The 15,123-nt window shown below is 39.3% G+C and overlaps 1 protein-coding gene across 7 annotated transcripts in view; it reads right to left on the bottom strand.

Annotated features, from left to right (window-relative positions):
* The window catches only part of LOC126292266 (zinc finger protein 454-like), a 97,461-nt gene that overhangs the window by 24,951 nt on the left and 57,387 nt on the right, over positions 1–15,123 (bottom strand). For all 7 annotated transcript variants that reach the window (XR_007552058.1, XR_007552059.1, XM_049986169.1 and 4 more), the window contains 2 exons: positions 13,190–13,291; positions 6,144–6,193 (listed from right to left, as the gene is read on the bottom strand). Coding sequence is in view for 5 of the 7 variants with exons in the window: in XM_049986169.1 (XP_049842126.1) it covers positions 6,144–6,193; positions 13,190–13,291 (152 nt within the window). In the remaining 2 variants the exon portion in view is untranslated. The remainder of the gene's footprint in view (positions 1–6,143; positions 6,194–13,189; positions 13,292–15,123) is intronic.

The raw sequence follows: 15,123 nt of genomic DNA, 5'->3' as shown, positions 1-15,123 counted from the left end.
ATATCATGTGTCTGAAATGAATGTAATGACCTAATGCATAACAATTTGTAATCTGAACACAAAGAATGCTCTCAAAGTACAACGATTTTGCTAAGTAATAGAAATCGCCTGTATCTGTTCTCATGGAATCATGACTGCTTTTAGTATTATCATCACGATTGCCTGTTTAAAAATAGGTGTTATCGCAAGTCTCATGTTATTTCATACTTCATAACCTCAATTATAAAGAAGACACCACTTGAATTACAGCTCGTTGTGGAACCTAGAAATGATAGTGTTATTCCTGACATGTTAGTAAAATTATGTGAAACAGGCTGTTCTGAAATGACCAAATTGCTTACAAAACTACAACACAAGAATCTGCTGCTATTGCTAATGATTTTCTGCCTGATGACAGAAACTTTACACACAGCTCGGCACATGTGAGTTATGGACCAAAAAGTGTCAGATTTCATCGTGCATACGGTATTTGCTTACGAAGTATTGGAGGAATCTTGTACGGTTCTCTGCTAGGTGACTTTAGAATCTCATGATTTGTTTCGTAAACACAAGTGCGATATTGCATCACATTGGTCAAATGGGACCTGTCATATTGTACAAAACAACACTGTCCTCTTGAATTACAGGTTTTTGTTGTTGCTGAATGTAAAATGATTGTGTTTTTCAGAGCTGCAAGCAAATGGCGTGAAAGGTTGCATTCTGCAATGTTAGTTTACATGTATGAAATGTTTGTAATAAACTCATGCATAACAATTTACTTACAGACAATGATTTGAATGAGAGGGATGCTCTCAAGGTATGTAATTTGTCCTTTAAGTGGAAATAAATTGCTTAACATAGACTTTTTTCTTCAGAGTTTAAATTCCCTCTTTTTCTTTACTCTGATGATGGTTTCAAAATAACGAGGACATTCTGCAGTGATTGGTAGCTTTTGCAGCTAAATAGTGGTAGTATCTTTCCTTTTTTCCGATTTTATGCAGGATGGAGATGTATTGCAGATGTGTAGCCCGACATCTGCAGTTCGTAATCTGTAATTGTCGACATTTCTGTATTTTTTTTCCACTTCATTGGATGTTGCAAAATAATAGTGTGCAGGGGGACAGGGAGATGCAAATTGTATCCTTCAGTTGAATGTAGAAACTATACAGTTTTTGTTAATAAAAGTAAAACAAAATGGACTGCACCTATTTCGTGGAAAGATGGCATTTATTATTGTCGGGATTGTGTTTTCTTTTTCTTAAGTATGTTGACATTAAATAAAAGTGTTCTCTGCTGCAGATTGCCATGCAATTGTGGGTGGGAGACAGGCTGAGTGTGTGGTCACCCAAGGCAGCTGGGGGCTGTGCAGCGTGGCTGCATTTTATACAAACAGTTTGCTCTCAGGGCGGCCGTCATTTATCTTGCTTTGTTCAGTGGTCATTATGGCCTTTTGTGTATGCTGGTATCGTTAAAACAGAGTGGCTGGCAGGACCATGCAGCCATGTGCACACCGAGGACGGATGAGGATGGGGAGGTCAACATAGGTGCCACACAGAAGTGGTAGCAGCTGGCAATTTGAAAAAGGCTGTAGCCGTGAGTATGGTGAGGAGAGGGGCTTTTAAGTTCAGTAGTTTGTGACTGCACATCACTTAGAACATACGGGTAGTTGCCACCTCTCTCTCCTGGTGCAATCATTGAGACAACGATTTTCCTTAGGACACAATACATGTGTTGCATTATGACTCCCCCCTCCCATCACTATTTCAGTGTGTAATTTGAACAAACCCAGAACCTCTCACAGAAGTACCCCAAAAGTGCCCCACTTGTGACAGAATACTTCCCGGGAATGGATCAGACTCTGAATGTGGCTCTCCAGCAGGGATACGACTTCCTAAAATCCTGCCCCGAAATGAGATCCATCCTTCATGAAATCCTCCCTACTCCACCAAGAGTGTCTTTCCGCCGTCCACCTAACCTTCGTAACCTCTTGGTTCATCCCTATGAAATCCACAAAGCACCTTCCCTACCCTCTGGCTCCTACCCTTGCAACCGCTCCAGGTGTAAAACCTGTCCTATGCACCCTCCCACCACCACCTACTCCAGTCCTGTAACCCGGAAGGTGTACACGATCAAAGGCAGAGCCACGTGTGAGAGCACCCACGTGATTTACCAACTGACCTGCCTACACTGTGACGCTTTCTATGTGGGAATGACCAGCAACAAACTGTCCATTCGCATGAATGGACACAGACAGACAGTGTTTGTTGGTAATGAGGATCACCCTGTGGCTAAACATGCCTTGGTGCACAGCCAGCACATCTTGGCACAGTGTTACACCGTCCGAGTTATCTGGATACTTCCCACCAACACCAACCTATCCAAACTCTGGAGATGGGAACTCACCCTTCAATATATCCTCTCTTCTCGTTATCCACCAGGCCTCAATCTCCGCTAATTTCAAGTTGCCACCACTCATACCTCACCTGTCATTCAACATCATCTTTGCCTCCACACTTCCGCCTTGACTTATATCTCTGCCCATTCTCTTTGCCTTTAAATATGTCTGCTTGTGTCTGTATATATATATATATATGTGTATGTGTGTGTGTGTGTGTGTGTGTGTGTGTGTGTGTGTGTGTGTGTGTGTGTGTGTGTGTGTGCGAGCATATATCTATCCTTTTCCCCCCTAAGGTAAGTCTTTCCGCTCCCGGGATTGGAATGACTCCTTACCCTCTCCCTTAAAACCCACATCCTTCAATCTTTCCTTTTCCTTCCCTCTTTCCTGACGAAGCAGCCGCCGATTGCGAAAGCTCAAATTCTGTGTGTGTGTTTTATTCATTGTGCCTATCTACCGGCGCTTTCCCGCTTGGTAAGTCTTGGAATCTTTGTTTTTAATATATTTTTCCCATGTGGAAGTTTCTTTCTATTTTCATCAATTCACACAAATTTCATCCCTTATCCCATATGATAATACTTTCATGATGTACGTAGATGAGGTACCAAGTCAAATGCTTTTTGGAAATCTAGAACTATTTCATGTGGCTGACTGCCTAGATCCAAGGCTTTCCGTATACCATATGAGAAATATACAAGTTAGGTTTCACGAAATTAATGTTTTCGGAATCTATGTTAGATGGCATGGAGGAGGACATTCTGTTCAAGATACTCAATTATGTTTAACATCAGAACATGTGTTAAGAGTTTATAACAAACTGATGTCAAGGATATTGAGCGGTAGTTTTGTGGATCACTTCTACTATCCTGCTTGTAAATGGATGCAGTTTGTGCTTTCTTCCAGGTACTGGATGCAGTTTCTTGTTCAAAGGCCCTACCGAGTGAGGTGGTGAATGGGTCATACTGGACTCGCATTCAGAAGGACGACGGTTCAATCCTGTGTCCAGCCATCCTGATTTAGATTTTCCATGATTTCCCTAGATCACTTCTGGCAAATGCTGATTTCCTTACCAATCCTTCCCTAATCCGAGCTTGTGCTCTGTCTCTAATGACCTCGTTGTTGACAGGACGTTAAACACTAATTTCCTCCTCCTCCTCCTCAAAGACTCTACAATAGATTATAGTTAAAAGAAGGGCTGACAGCCACAAATTCAGTGATCCTCCGGGCAAACCAGAGGGAAAGATGGTAAATTGCACCTACCTAACTTACATAGTGATGAGGCGAGCCAAGTATGAATGAGTACATGGCAATCAATGTGAAAGAAATACGACATGGGTGGCAGACATATTTGCTACCATGAGACGATAGAGAAGGATGTTGTTTCATGATTATGGTCAACTTGAGTACAGTACCATTGTCAACAAGAGTTAATTACTCCCAATGCCAAATTCCACACTTTGTCAAAATTAAAATCGTCATCACAATAACTTAACTCACTCATCAAATTTATTTCAGTATCTTCCCTGAAAAATGAATCCCAGAAGGATGAAACAGATGTTGAAATCAGCATGTTCTCGCTCCACTGCATAGCTTGCTCAGTACAGTGCACAGCAGACTTCATTCTTGAAATATACATAAAGTAAGTCACAAATACAACAGAGAATTTTATATATGCCAGCCTTCTGTAGAATCCAGTCCTCCTTCACAGAGCCAAGGGGTATTGCCAGAAAAAATAGGATTGACTATGTTTAGAGAGGATACAAACTATTTTAGAAGACAGATTCCCTGGGACCAATAGAAAGGCCATGGACATCAACCTTTCCTCTTCAGCCTCTTGAAGTGAGACATTGACCTTCCGTTTTAATTGCAAAGCCTTGTGGATCTTCCACAGTGGACAGGAACTATCTTCACTGACTTTTTTTGAGGTATTCAAGTTCTTCCTGTAGACAGCCCTCACCAGTAATCAAATCAAATGTGCACTGTGTTCAAGTGTATTGGAGTCTGCACTAGAAGATGAAAACCTTCTGCTATATGGTAAAGATCTGTATTACTAAATGCAAGAGCACTGTGTCCCAGGGCGCTGCAGGCTTTATGGTGAACCAAGACACCCAAGAAAAAGAAGCATTCATCCTTTTCCAGCCACATAATGGATCTAGATCCTCCCATGAATGTAATTCAGATAGTCAAAAAGAACTGATGATGTTTCTCCTCACAGTGAGGCCACTCTACAACAGTGTCAACTGTGTACCTTCAACATATGCAGAGTCCAACATCTGCTCCTCAGAATCTTCATGAAGATTCAAAGTTTTAGCAGAAGCTTGTGTGACTAATTTTGAAATGGACATTCTGCATGCTTCCGATGGTACAGGATTACACGGCTGAGCAGGTCACAGCAGATCACGAGTGTGAACATTATTGTAACTGGTCTCTAGCATTCAGTATTCCACGAGCCAAAACGTTATGACCACCTGTTTAATAATAGCGTGTTGTTCCACCTTTGAAACACAGTACAATAGGGATTCTGCACTGCATGGATTCTACAAGTCCTTGATATGATTCCAGAAGTATGTGGCACCAGAGGTCTATGCACAGGCCAAGCAATTCCCACAGTATTACAGGATGGCGGCTAACGGACAAGAAGCTGGCACCCCATACCTGTTCCAGTGTGTACAGATCAGGAACTTTTGCTGGCCAAGACATCAATGTGAATTCACTACAATGCCCCTCAAACAACTGTAGCATGATGCTGATCTTGCAACACGGACAGTTACCCTGCTGAAAGATGTCATGACCATAGGGGCAGATTTCAAGCATGAAGTGAGACATTGGTCTGCAATAATGTTCACATCGTTCACTGCTGTCATGATACCTTCAATTGCCACTACAGATCTCGTGGAAGCCCAGCTTAGTGTACCCCATACCATAATTCTGCCTTCACCAGCCTGTATCTGTGGCGTGGTACATGTTTTGTGCAGCCATTCGCCTGGATGACGGCGTTTAAGGACCAAACTATCGACCTGGTGTAACAAGAAATGCGATTCATTTGACAGGTGACATATTTCTATTGATCCACGGCCGAAACTCAGTGATACTGTGCCCATTGCATATCATAAATGAGAATGTTGTTGGGTCAACACACAAACACATAGGGGTCATGTGATGTGAAGCTCCATGCCCAACAATGACCTTTGAACGGTGTAAAACACTTGCGCCTGCAACAGACTTGCGCCTGCGACAATATTGTACTCTGTTGTCAGATCTGCCACAGATTGCTGCCTATCCTGGATTACACAGTGGGGGAACCTCCGACCTCTATGTTTTGTGATGAGATGTGGTTGTCCAATATCATTGGGCCTACTTGTTATTTCACATCCTTCAACCACTTTTCATAGTGCTCATAGCAGCAGTTTGCCAACAGATGATCAATTATGCCATTTCAGAGATTCTCGTTTCCAGCCGCAATGCCACAACAATGTGCCCTTTGTCAAAACTGCTTATACCTGTGGATTTCCGCATTTGCAGCCTGTACCTTTGCTATAATGACTGCCCATTCATCTCTCTTCTGCTTACATTCTTTCCTTACTGCATCATGCAAACCTACAACACCATCAGGAGGCATTCAACCTCCTAGTGAGCAGTGGCCATAATGTTTTGACTCATCAGTATATGTCTAGCCTTACATTCTGGTGGACCATTTCATCAAACATGAAGCTCCGAAACAACCCAGGCACAAAATGAAAAAGAAAAGACACAAACAACTGCACATTACCTTTCTTGTTCACTGTCACTACCTACTGACTCCACTTCATGTTTGACCACCTGAAACAAGGATTAAGAGCATCTATAATGATGATATAATAATAATAATAATAATAATAATAATAATAATATCATCATCATCAAGAACAACAGTAATATACAGTGATATATATGTGATGCCTTGTAAGAGCAGAGAGGAAGCGAACTAGTCTACAGGCAGAAGAGACATACTGCGAAAACACTCATGACCAACTTATAGCAAGTGGCAAAGTGGTCAGTGTCTGATCACCAGAGGTATGGCTGGTTTTCTTATTCTGGATCTAACAAGACAAGTCCTAAAAACTGGACTTCGATCCCATACTTGAGATCATCAAGTATTATGAGGAGTGGCGGCAAACAGACTTTTACAACAGTGGTGACGTATCCACTACTGTCAAGAACACTACAACCAGAGCATTGGATCCTGGAGCATTTGGACTGATACTCAAATAGAGCAAGTCAGAGTCCACTAGTCAACTTCAAACAAGCACCATAATCTTTTTCAGCGCACTAAATACAAATAGACTTATGAGTAGGATTGTTGCATGAACTAGAACAAACCGTAATGGAAAAAAATACAAATACTGGCATTCTAAGAAACAAGACTGACTGGCCAATGGATTTTGGGAACCACAGACTTTTCAAAAGCAAAGCAATTGAATACTGAAAAAAACACCGCTTTTATGGGCCACTTTTGCAGTCGAGAAAGAGACACTCACCTCCACAACAAACTTAATGCCTGTAAAATAGACTAATGATAATAACTCTGAAGTATGGAAATAAAACACATTAATCAGTGCATACACACCAATCTGTGTTGAAAACAGAACCAATAGTGAAAAGGTAGACAAAGCATGGGAAATGTTAGCAGAAATAATATCTAAAATTCCATAAAATCAGGTCAGAATCTTACTAAGTGCTATCAAAGCACAGCTAGGCAAAAGAAGACAGCACAGGAAAACAACCGGAAAATTCCCAGCACATAAATGGATCAACCAAAATGCACGAAGATTAGTTGAACTATGCATGATATTCAACCTTCAAAAAGAAACCATCAAAACAGGTGACATGGAGATCACTGAACTCACTCATCGCTAAATTCCAAATTGACCATGTAGCAGTCTTATTGAAACCATAGAGAAATTATGACTGTCCATGTCAGAAACAATGCAAACATAGACTATTAACTGACAAGAATACAACTATATTTAAAGCCTCAGAGGTTCACGAAAAAGAAGACATAGATCCCCAAATTTGAAATTAGTAGAATCTATCCACTTCTTACGGAAGAAATAGAGAAAAAGCTGTCAAACAATTGGCAACAACTCATAAGAAAACTGTTAAAAACCACATAAACATCAATTCCTCTACAGAAAAGGAAAATGCACCCTTCACGGAACGAAGAATGTGAATATGAACTTCAATCTCGACAGTATGCTTACAACAATTGGACTGGCAATAAGACAGGAAACAACTACAAAACATTATTGATAGTGATGGAAGGTACTGTGAAATCAATCAGAAAGGCAAAAGAAAATATGAAAACAGGCAGATAGTTGAAATGAAGAGAGACTGAAAAAAGCAGCACATGAAATTTCTGTAAGAACTTCATAGGATATCAATCACAAAGTCTCTGCTTCAAGAAAGAAAGTGGGTAATTAGACCTATAGAATCAAGAAAAGTGTAAGGAACTTGCCAGGTATGCCAAAGAATTACCCAGAATCCACACAAATATATACTTGTGTATTTACTGCAAGCTGTTTCATCTCTGAACAACTACTGCAACCTACATCCCTCTCAATCTGCTTTCTGTATTTATCCCTTGGTCTCTTCCTACAATTCTTATCATCCCCCCCCTCCCCCCCCAATTAACCAAAGTGATTCCTTGATGCCTTATGATGTGCCCTATCAACCAATCCCTGTTCTTAGCCAAGTTGAGTCATAAATTTCTTTTACCCATGTTTTGAGCCAGTAGCTCTTCATCAGTTACTCAATCTAATCTTCAGATTTTTTTCTGTAGCACCACATTTAGCTTCTATTCTGTTCCTGTCTGTACTGCTTATAATACATATTTCATGTTCATACAGTATTGCACTCCAGACCAATAACTTCAGATAAGACTTCTCCTCTTTGCTTTTGCCACTGTCAGTTTTTTGCGGGCCAAACACCAAAACTCATCAATGTCTAATTTCTTAATCTAATTCTCTCATCATCACCTGATTTAATTCGACTACATTCCATTGCCTCTGTTTTACTTTTGCTGATGTTCATCAGACAACCTCTTCGCAACACACTATCCATTCTGTTCAACTCTACTTCCAGGTCCTTTGGTGTATGTGAAAGAATTACAGTGTGAGTGTGACAAATCTCATAGTTTTTAATTCTTCTCCTTTAACTCTAATTCCCTTACCAAATATCTCCTCGGTTTTCTTTACTGGAGTTAGGTAGCAACCCTATCTCGCTCCCTCTCCACTACTCTTCCCTTCCCACGTCCTTTGGTACTTATAACTGTTGTTTGGTCTCTATATAAATTGTAAATAACATTTCATACTCTGTATTTTATCCATGCCAGCTTCTGAATTTTCAAAGGGTGTATTCCACTCAACATTGTCCAAAGTTTTCTGTAAAATCTACAAATGCTATAAATGTATAAGGGGCAGTCAAATGAAAACAAGACAGGTGGAAAAACGCAAGTAAACTGTTTATTATTTCTAAAGTAATCACCTTAACTGTTAATACATTTATCCCACTGTGAGACAAGATGGAATTCATGGAAAAATGTTTTTTGTTGGCTAGGAAACCACGATTTTACCCAGGTGTGCACCTTTTTGTCCAAAGCAAATCAGTGGCCACAAATGTCTTACTTCAGGGCTCCAAAAATATGGGAATGTATGCGGAGATATCAATACTGTGTGGAGGATGTGTAAAGGCTTCACGGCATGACCACATGTTTTGACTACGCTGCACAAGTTCCACTGGAAAGCCGTAACACACGACATCCTCTACACAGTCCTGATCTCTCCACATGCAATTTCCATATTTCTGAAGTCCTAAAGAAAGACATTCATGGGCCTCAATTTTCTTCAGATGACGAGATGCATGCCTTGGTTCACTCATGGTTCTGTACGGAACTGCAAACATTTTTTCACGAAGGCACTGACCATCTTGTCTCACAACAGGATAAATGTAATGGAGTAAGAGAAAATTTATTTACAGATGTAAATTGTTTCACAAACTACGATATGCAAATTTTTCACTTTGTAAAATAGTCACCTTGAAAATTTTAACACTTGTCAGTTCGTGGACCAGCTTTTGGATCCCAGCGTCAAAGAACTCTACAACCTGACTATGAGACCAGTTACTTTCAACATGTCATCATTTTCCAATTGCTTTTCATGTTGGATCATCAGCCGCAATGTGACTCAAGAATGCATCACCATCCTTGTCATAGCACTCCAAAGTGGACAAAGAATGTTCCATTCGCTTTGTTGTGTGTTGTTCTGTTGACATTTTCGGCACCCATCTTGCACACATTTGTTTGTAGTGAAATTTGTCAGTAACAGTGTGATGCATTACTAATCTTGAAACTTGTTGATATTTCTGATGCAGTTCATCAATAGTGAAGCTGTCTGTTCTGGTGAACTACCTCATCAACTTTTTGTGTCAAGTCTTTATTCATAACAGTGGGCCATCCAGAGCAATCCTCACTATGAACATTTTTCTTCCTTTACTTACCTCCTACACCATTTATGCGCATTTCCACCATTCATTACACCAGCGCCATAAACTTCAACCAGCTACCAGTGAATTTCGGCAGGACGGATTTGTTTTGCATTTAAAAACTGAATAACCAAGCACACTTCACAATCGGCAGGATTACTGATTGACATGGTGACAAAGGAAGCAGTATAACCATGCAGCTAACACTGGCAGAAATGTGAAACATATTGGCAGCATAATGAGAGACTGGCCAAGAAAGGCTGTCTGCGAATGGCTGTCATGTGACACGATCCGTGCACGAGATGAGCTGTCAGTTCTGACTTTAAAAATGACCCTCTTATTAAGTTATAGTGATTACTCTCGAAATAATAAACAGTTTACTTACATTATTTCTACCAGTCTCTTTTTTTTAATTTGATGCCCTTTATAGCTTTGCCTTTCTTTAATCTATCTTCTAAGATAGGTCTTAGGGTTAGTATCCATTTGTGTGTTTCTATACTGCTCTTGAACCCAAACTGATCATCCTAGAGGTCGGGTTCCACCAGTTTTTCCAATCTTCTGTAAATAATTTGTATCAGTATTTCACAACTTAGATTTATTAAACTGATAGTCTGGTAACATGCACATCTGTCAACCACTGCCTTCTTTGGAATTTGAACTATCACACACTTCTCACCTGTCTCGTATATGTTGCAAAGAAGGTGGAATAGTTTTGTCATGGTTCTCAAAGGTTCACAATAATACTAGGGAATGTTGTCTACTCCAAGGATCTTGTTTCCACTTAGGTCTTTCACTGTTCCATCATAATGTTACTGCAGTATCCATGTCTCCCATCTCCTCTTCATCTACTACTTCTTCTCTTTCTGTAATACTGCCCTCATTTCCCTTGTATGAACTTCCATTTTCTGCAGAGGTCTCTTTAATTTCCTATATGCAGCATCTATCTTTACCGTAGATATGTAAATTTTCACAGTCTGTCATTTAGCTATTCTTGCTTAATCACTTGCACTTTCTATCAATCTCATGTTTTAGATGCGTGTAATCCCTTTCACCTGTTCCATATGCTGCATCTTTATATTTTTCTCTTTCCCCGATTTCTTTTTCTCCTGTGTTATCCAGAGATCTCTACTGCGACTTGGCTTTATACCTAGTCAACCATCTTCTGCCTTCATTACTACTTCTCTCAAAGCTGCCTATTTGTCTTTTATTATATTCCTTTCCTACGTATCTCGAAAGAAAATACAGTTATGCAAACAATTCTCTTTTTTATCACCACTGTAGACCAGTAAAGATTCCACTATTTGAAACATGTTTTGCAACACAAATACCTGTAGCAAAAATTCAGTTGCAAAACAGTAAGTTAATACTTATCCACAAGATAACAGCTTCTCCAACAGCAGAGGTAATCGATCACACACAAATTTGTAATAAACAGCACCTGTTAATTTGTCTGGTAAAGTATCTGTCACTAACAATTCCTCCCCATACACTGATACTAAAGTGAACCTGGTACCTTGCTTCTACAATCACTCAAAGATTTGCAGATGCCCACACACGATTAATGTGGCAATTTATCATCTCAATGAAAGTGATTCTCTTCTCATCCATATATAAAATGCAAGCTGTGGACTGTGGCCTGGCGTGGTAGTCTTGAGGCCTGAGAGCTTGCACAGGACATTCATGCAAAACTGACGCTGCAAGAGCATGGTTTCAATTGTACACACACTTGCCTCTGGATCATTTTCTCCTAATCAAAACATTTGCTCCTCCAAATCTGGTGTGTAAACTGAGAGGAGACTACAGCAATTCCTTATCCTTATTGAAAATGATTGCATGTCGGGAAGTCACTCAAAGAACCTGCCACACATTTTTTCAGATACAATGTGGTATCGAAAATGTCACCCAACGTACACTAAACGCACCTGTTGGTTGACACAATTAGACAAACCATTGCAGAAAACAATGTCTGCCATTTCTCACATTGAATAATAGGGTTCTATTTCAGGGTTTAAACTGTTCACACTTCACAGGATAATTAATCTTATGCTGATGTTAATGGACTAATTTAGAAGGCAAGTGTAAGTGCCACTGTCTGACAACGGCATTACAATCAGAGCACTGACAAGTGGACCTAATGGTCATATTTTCTTTGATTGTGTTCATATCTGCCGGCTTTATAGCCCAGTGCCAGTGCATTAATTTCCTGTAGTAGTATGCCACAATTCTCAAATAAACTAAAAAAATCTTTAAAAATTAGAAGATTTCTGAATTTAAGTAAAAAACATTTGTGATGTGTTAATTCAGTCATCAACAGTCAAGCACATGGTGCAAATTACTATAACTGGATAGTTGGTGGTTCAAATATTATTATTTTTAATTTTTGTTTTACTTTTATTTCAATTTAAGTAGAAATACTTATGAACACACACTGAATCATAATTTTTTAATAAAACTATGTTTTTATTTTAAATTACTAACTGCAAGAAAAAGCTAGTATTAATAAGTAATTGCAATTTTGTTCAAAAAATGAACAGGCTGAAAAGTATTGTTGAAGTATATAACAGTTTTTTTCCCATTTAAGAAAAAGGCATTTTGCATGTCTGAAAAATTTAACTTATTTTCAGAAGACCAGTAGTTAAATGTAATTACATGTTAGTTTTTATTAAAAATGTTATTTAATACTTCATAATTAACAGTTCTATTTACTAATAAGTGAAGAATGTATTTAAAAGTTAAAAAGTATTTGCTAGCAAGATTTGAGCAAGGAACTCCACAATTTCTAGACTTATACACTATGCAATGTGCTACCACTGATTACGATAATCAATTATAGGTGTTTTGTGCTTAACAGCATTCACAAATTTTCTAGTCTTTAAAGATGATTTTATTGAGTTATTTCAGTACTGCTTTGGGAAACATTTCTGGGCAATGAGCTTCAAACCTTACACAAGTATGAAGCAAATTGAAAGAGCCAATCTGGAAGCTGCCCTATAAGCATACAGACAGACTAAACCAATAAGAAATGAGCAATGAACATCAAAAGGGGGAAAGCCTGCACCTTTCCTTTCTAGTATAGATGGTACTATCTACTGTAAGAGTATGGAAATTTATTTTTTAAAACATAGTGTATACTTCTATATAAGGAGTATATGGCATTGGTTGGTGCACCTATTTGTTACTAAAAGTTCCTTCCCACTATCTTAGCCTAAAGGTTCACAACAAGCAAATCTAACATTCTACATGGCACTACTTGACTTTTACATGGCAGTCAACAACACATCGGGCCAGACAACTCACCACAAAGTCTTCCTCACTCATTGCCTCCTCATCTTCGTCATCCTCTGTCTTTTCAGTATTGAGTGTTCTAGGCTCGAGACAATCATCTGAAGGTGAACATGCCTGGAACAGTTTTGAAAAACGCCTCATAAGACAAGATAGTAAAGCAAAAGTAATACAATGCACTATAATTCTATCGGGTGACCCTGAGGGAATTAGATCAGGAAATAATGCAGACTGAAGTAGAGAGAATATAAAATGTAGGCTGGCTACAACAAGAAAAGCATTTCTGATTTCTTTCCTTCTCATCCCATCTGGTAATCCTCCCATGATCTGGGGTTCTGAGCGACTTTTAGCCTTCCCATTTTCTAAACCTTGCCAGTCCCTTTCTTTCATTCCTGCTCCTTCCCCTTCAATGCTTCTGCCATAAAAGAAGCCAATGGCACTGGCAACTTGCACATTTCCTTAAATGTCATGTCTGCTTTCTCCTATCACCACTTGATGTGCTGACTGACTGAAACATCATTGCCCAGACCAAACTGCTAAGGACAGAAACTTAGAGAAAGTATGGATCTTATACTGTAGGCATTGTTTACAAAGAGATTTTTCAAAATTCCAATCCTAAGATGGTGCAATAGGGCGTAAAGCACTTTTTCGAAAAATATCACTATTAAGGCAATTCTGACACAAGATCCACAGAAATTGGTATTTGGTTTCTCAGTCAGAAATAAAGAAATAATTGAATTTTATCCATAGTGGATGGTGTTGAACTCTGTGACTATTCCTTTATAAGGTGTAGAAAAATTTCTGCTACCAGTCACAATAAAAGATTACTTATTCGTTACACGACCGGTTTCGGGCTTGTGCCCATCCTCAGGTATTTATACTGTCACATCATGCAAGATGTTTACATTTATTACTTTATTGCTATTAACTCTATTTGCAACACTTTTTGCAGATGACATCCACATATGCCACCGAATGTACCTACAAAAATATAACATTGTTCGACACATAGTTCCGGAAATATCATGTCAAATGTGTGAAAAACTGCCACACCCTGCACAACATTTAAATTTATTACTTCTTTGCTACTAACTCTGTTCAGGACACATTGCTCAAGTGGAATACATATAAAGTTGCTGAATGTACCTAGGAAAATATATCTTTTTATGATACACAGTTCTGAAGATATGACACCATAAACACTAAGACGCATCAGTAACTGCCACATGAAGCGTGATATTTAGTTTATTACTTCTTTACTACTTACTGTATTCACAACACATTCTTCTGATAGTAGGCACATATAACCACTGGGCGTACTTGCAAAATTTTATCATTTTACAGCACGTTGTTCAGGAGATATGACAGCATAAACATTAGGCTGCATAAAAACAGAACTACACAGAGAAATTCCCTAGACGTACAGGTGAAATGACTGCACAGATATGTGTGAAATTAGTTAAATATGTGTTAAATATATCTGACAAGTGCATATGCAGCAACACCAGAGGTAAAATGTTCATCCTAAACCCCTGGAACATTTCCAATCAAATCTGGTGCATATATTAGTTGAAATCTGGATAGAAATATCGTAGGAGCCAGAACCATCAGCCTCTTATTGGAGGCATGATAATCTGGAAAGAGAAGTGCAAAGGAGGAGATGCACAGACAGCGAGGGGGAAGAAGAAGATGGCATAGATAGGAGGAGGAGAAGATGGGCTATGATGATGATGATGATGATGATGATGAGTCCCATACTTCTTTACAGAGCGTAGGGGAGCGATGCGGGAGACCTGCGCCGCCTTACTAGGCAAGGTCCTAGTGGAGGTGGTTTGCCATTTCCTTCCTCCGACCATAATGGGGATGAATGATGATGATGATGATGATGATGAAGACAACACAGTAACACCTAGTCATCTCGAGGCAGGAAAAATCCCTGACCCCGCCGG

This window comes from Schistocerca gregaria, chromosome 9 (genome assembly GCF_023897955.1).
Source record: "Schistocerca gregaria isolate iqSchGreg1 chromosome 9, iqSchGreg1.2, whole genome shotgun sequence".
Taxonomy (NCBI): Eukaryota; Metazoa; Arthropoda; class Insecta; order Orthoptera; family Acrididae; genus Schistocerca; species Schistocerca gregaria.
The sequence above is the reverse complement of the archived record's forward strand: the minus strand, read 5'-3'. Positions and strand labels throughout refer to the sequence as shown.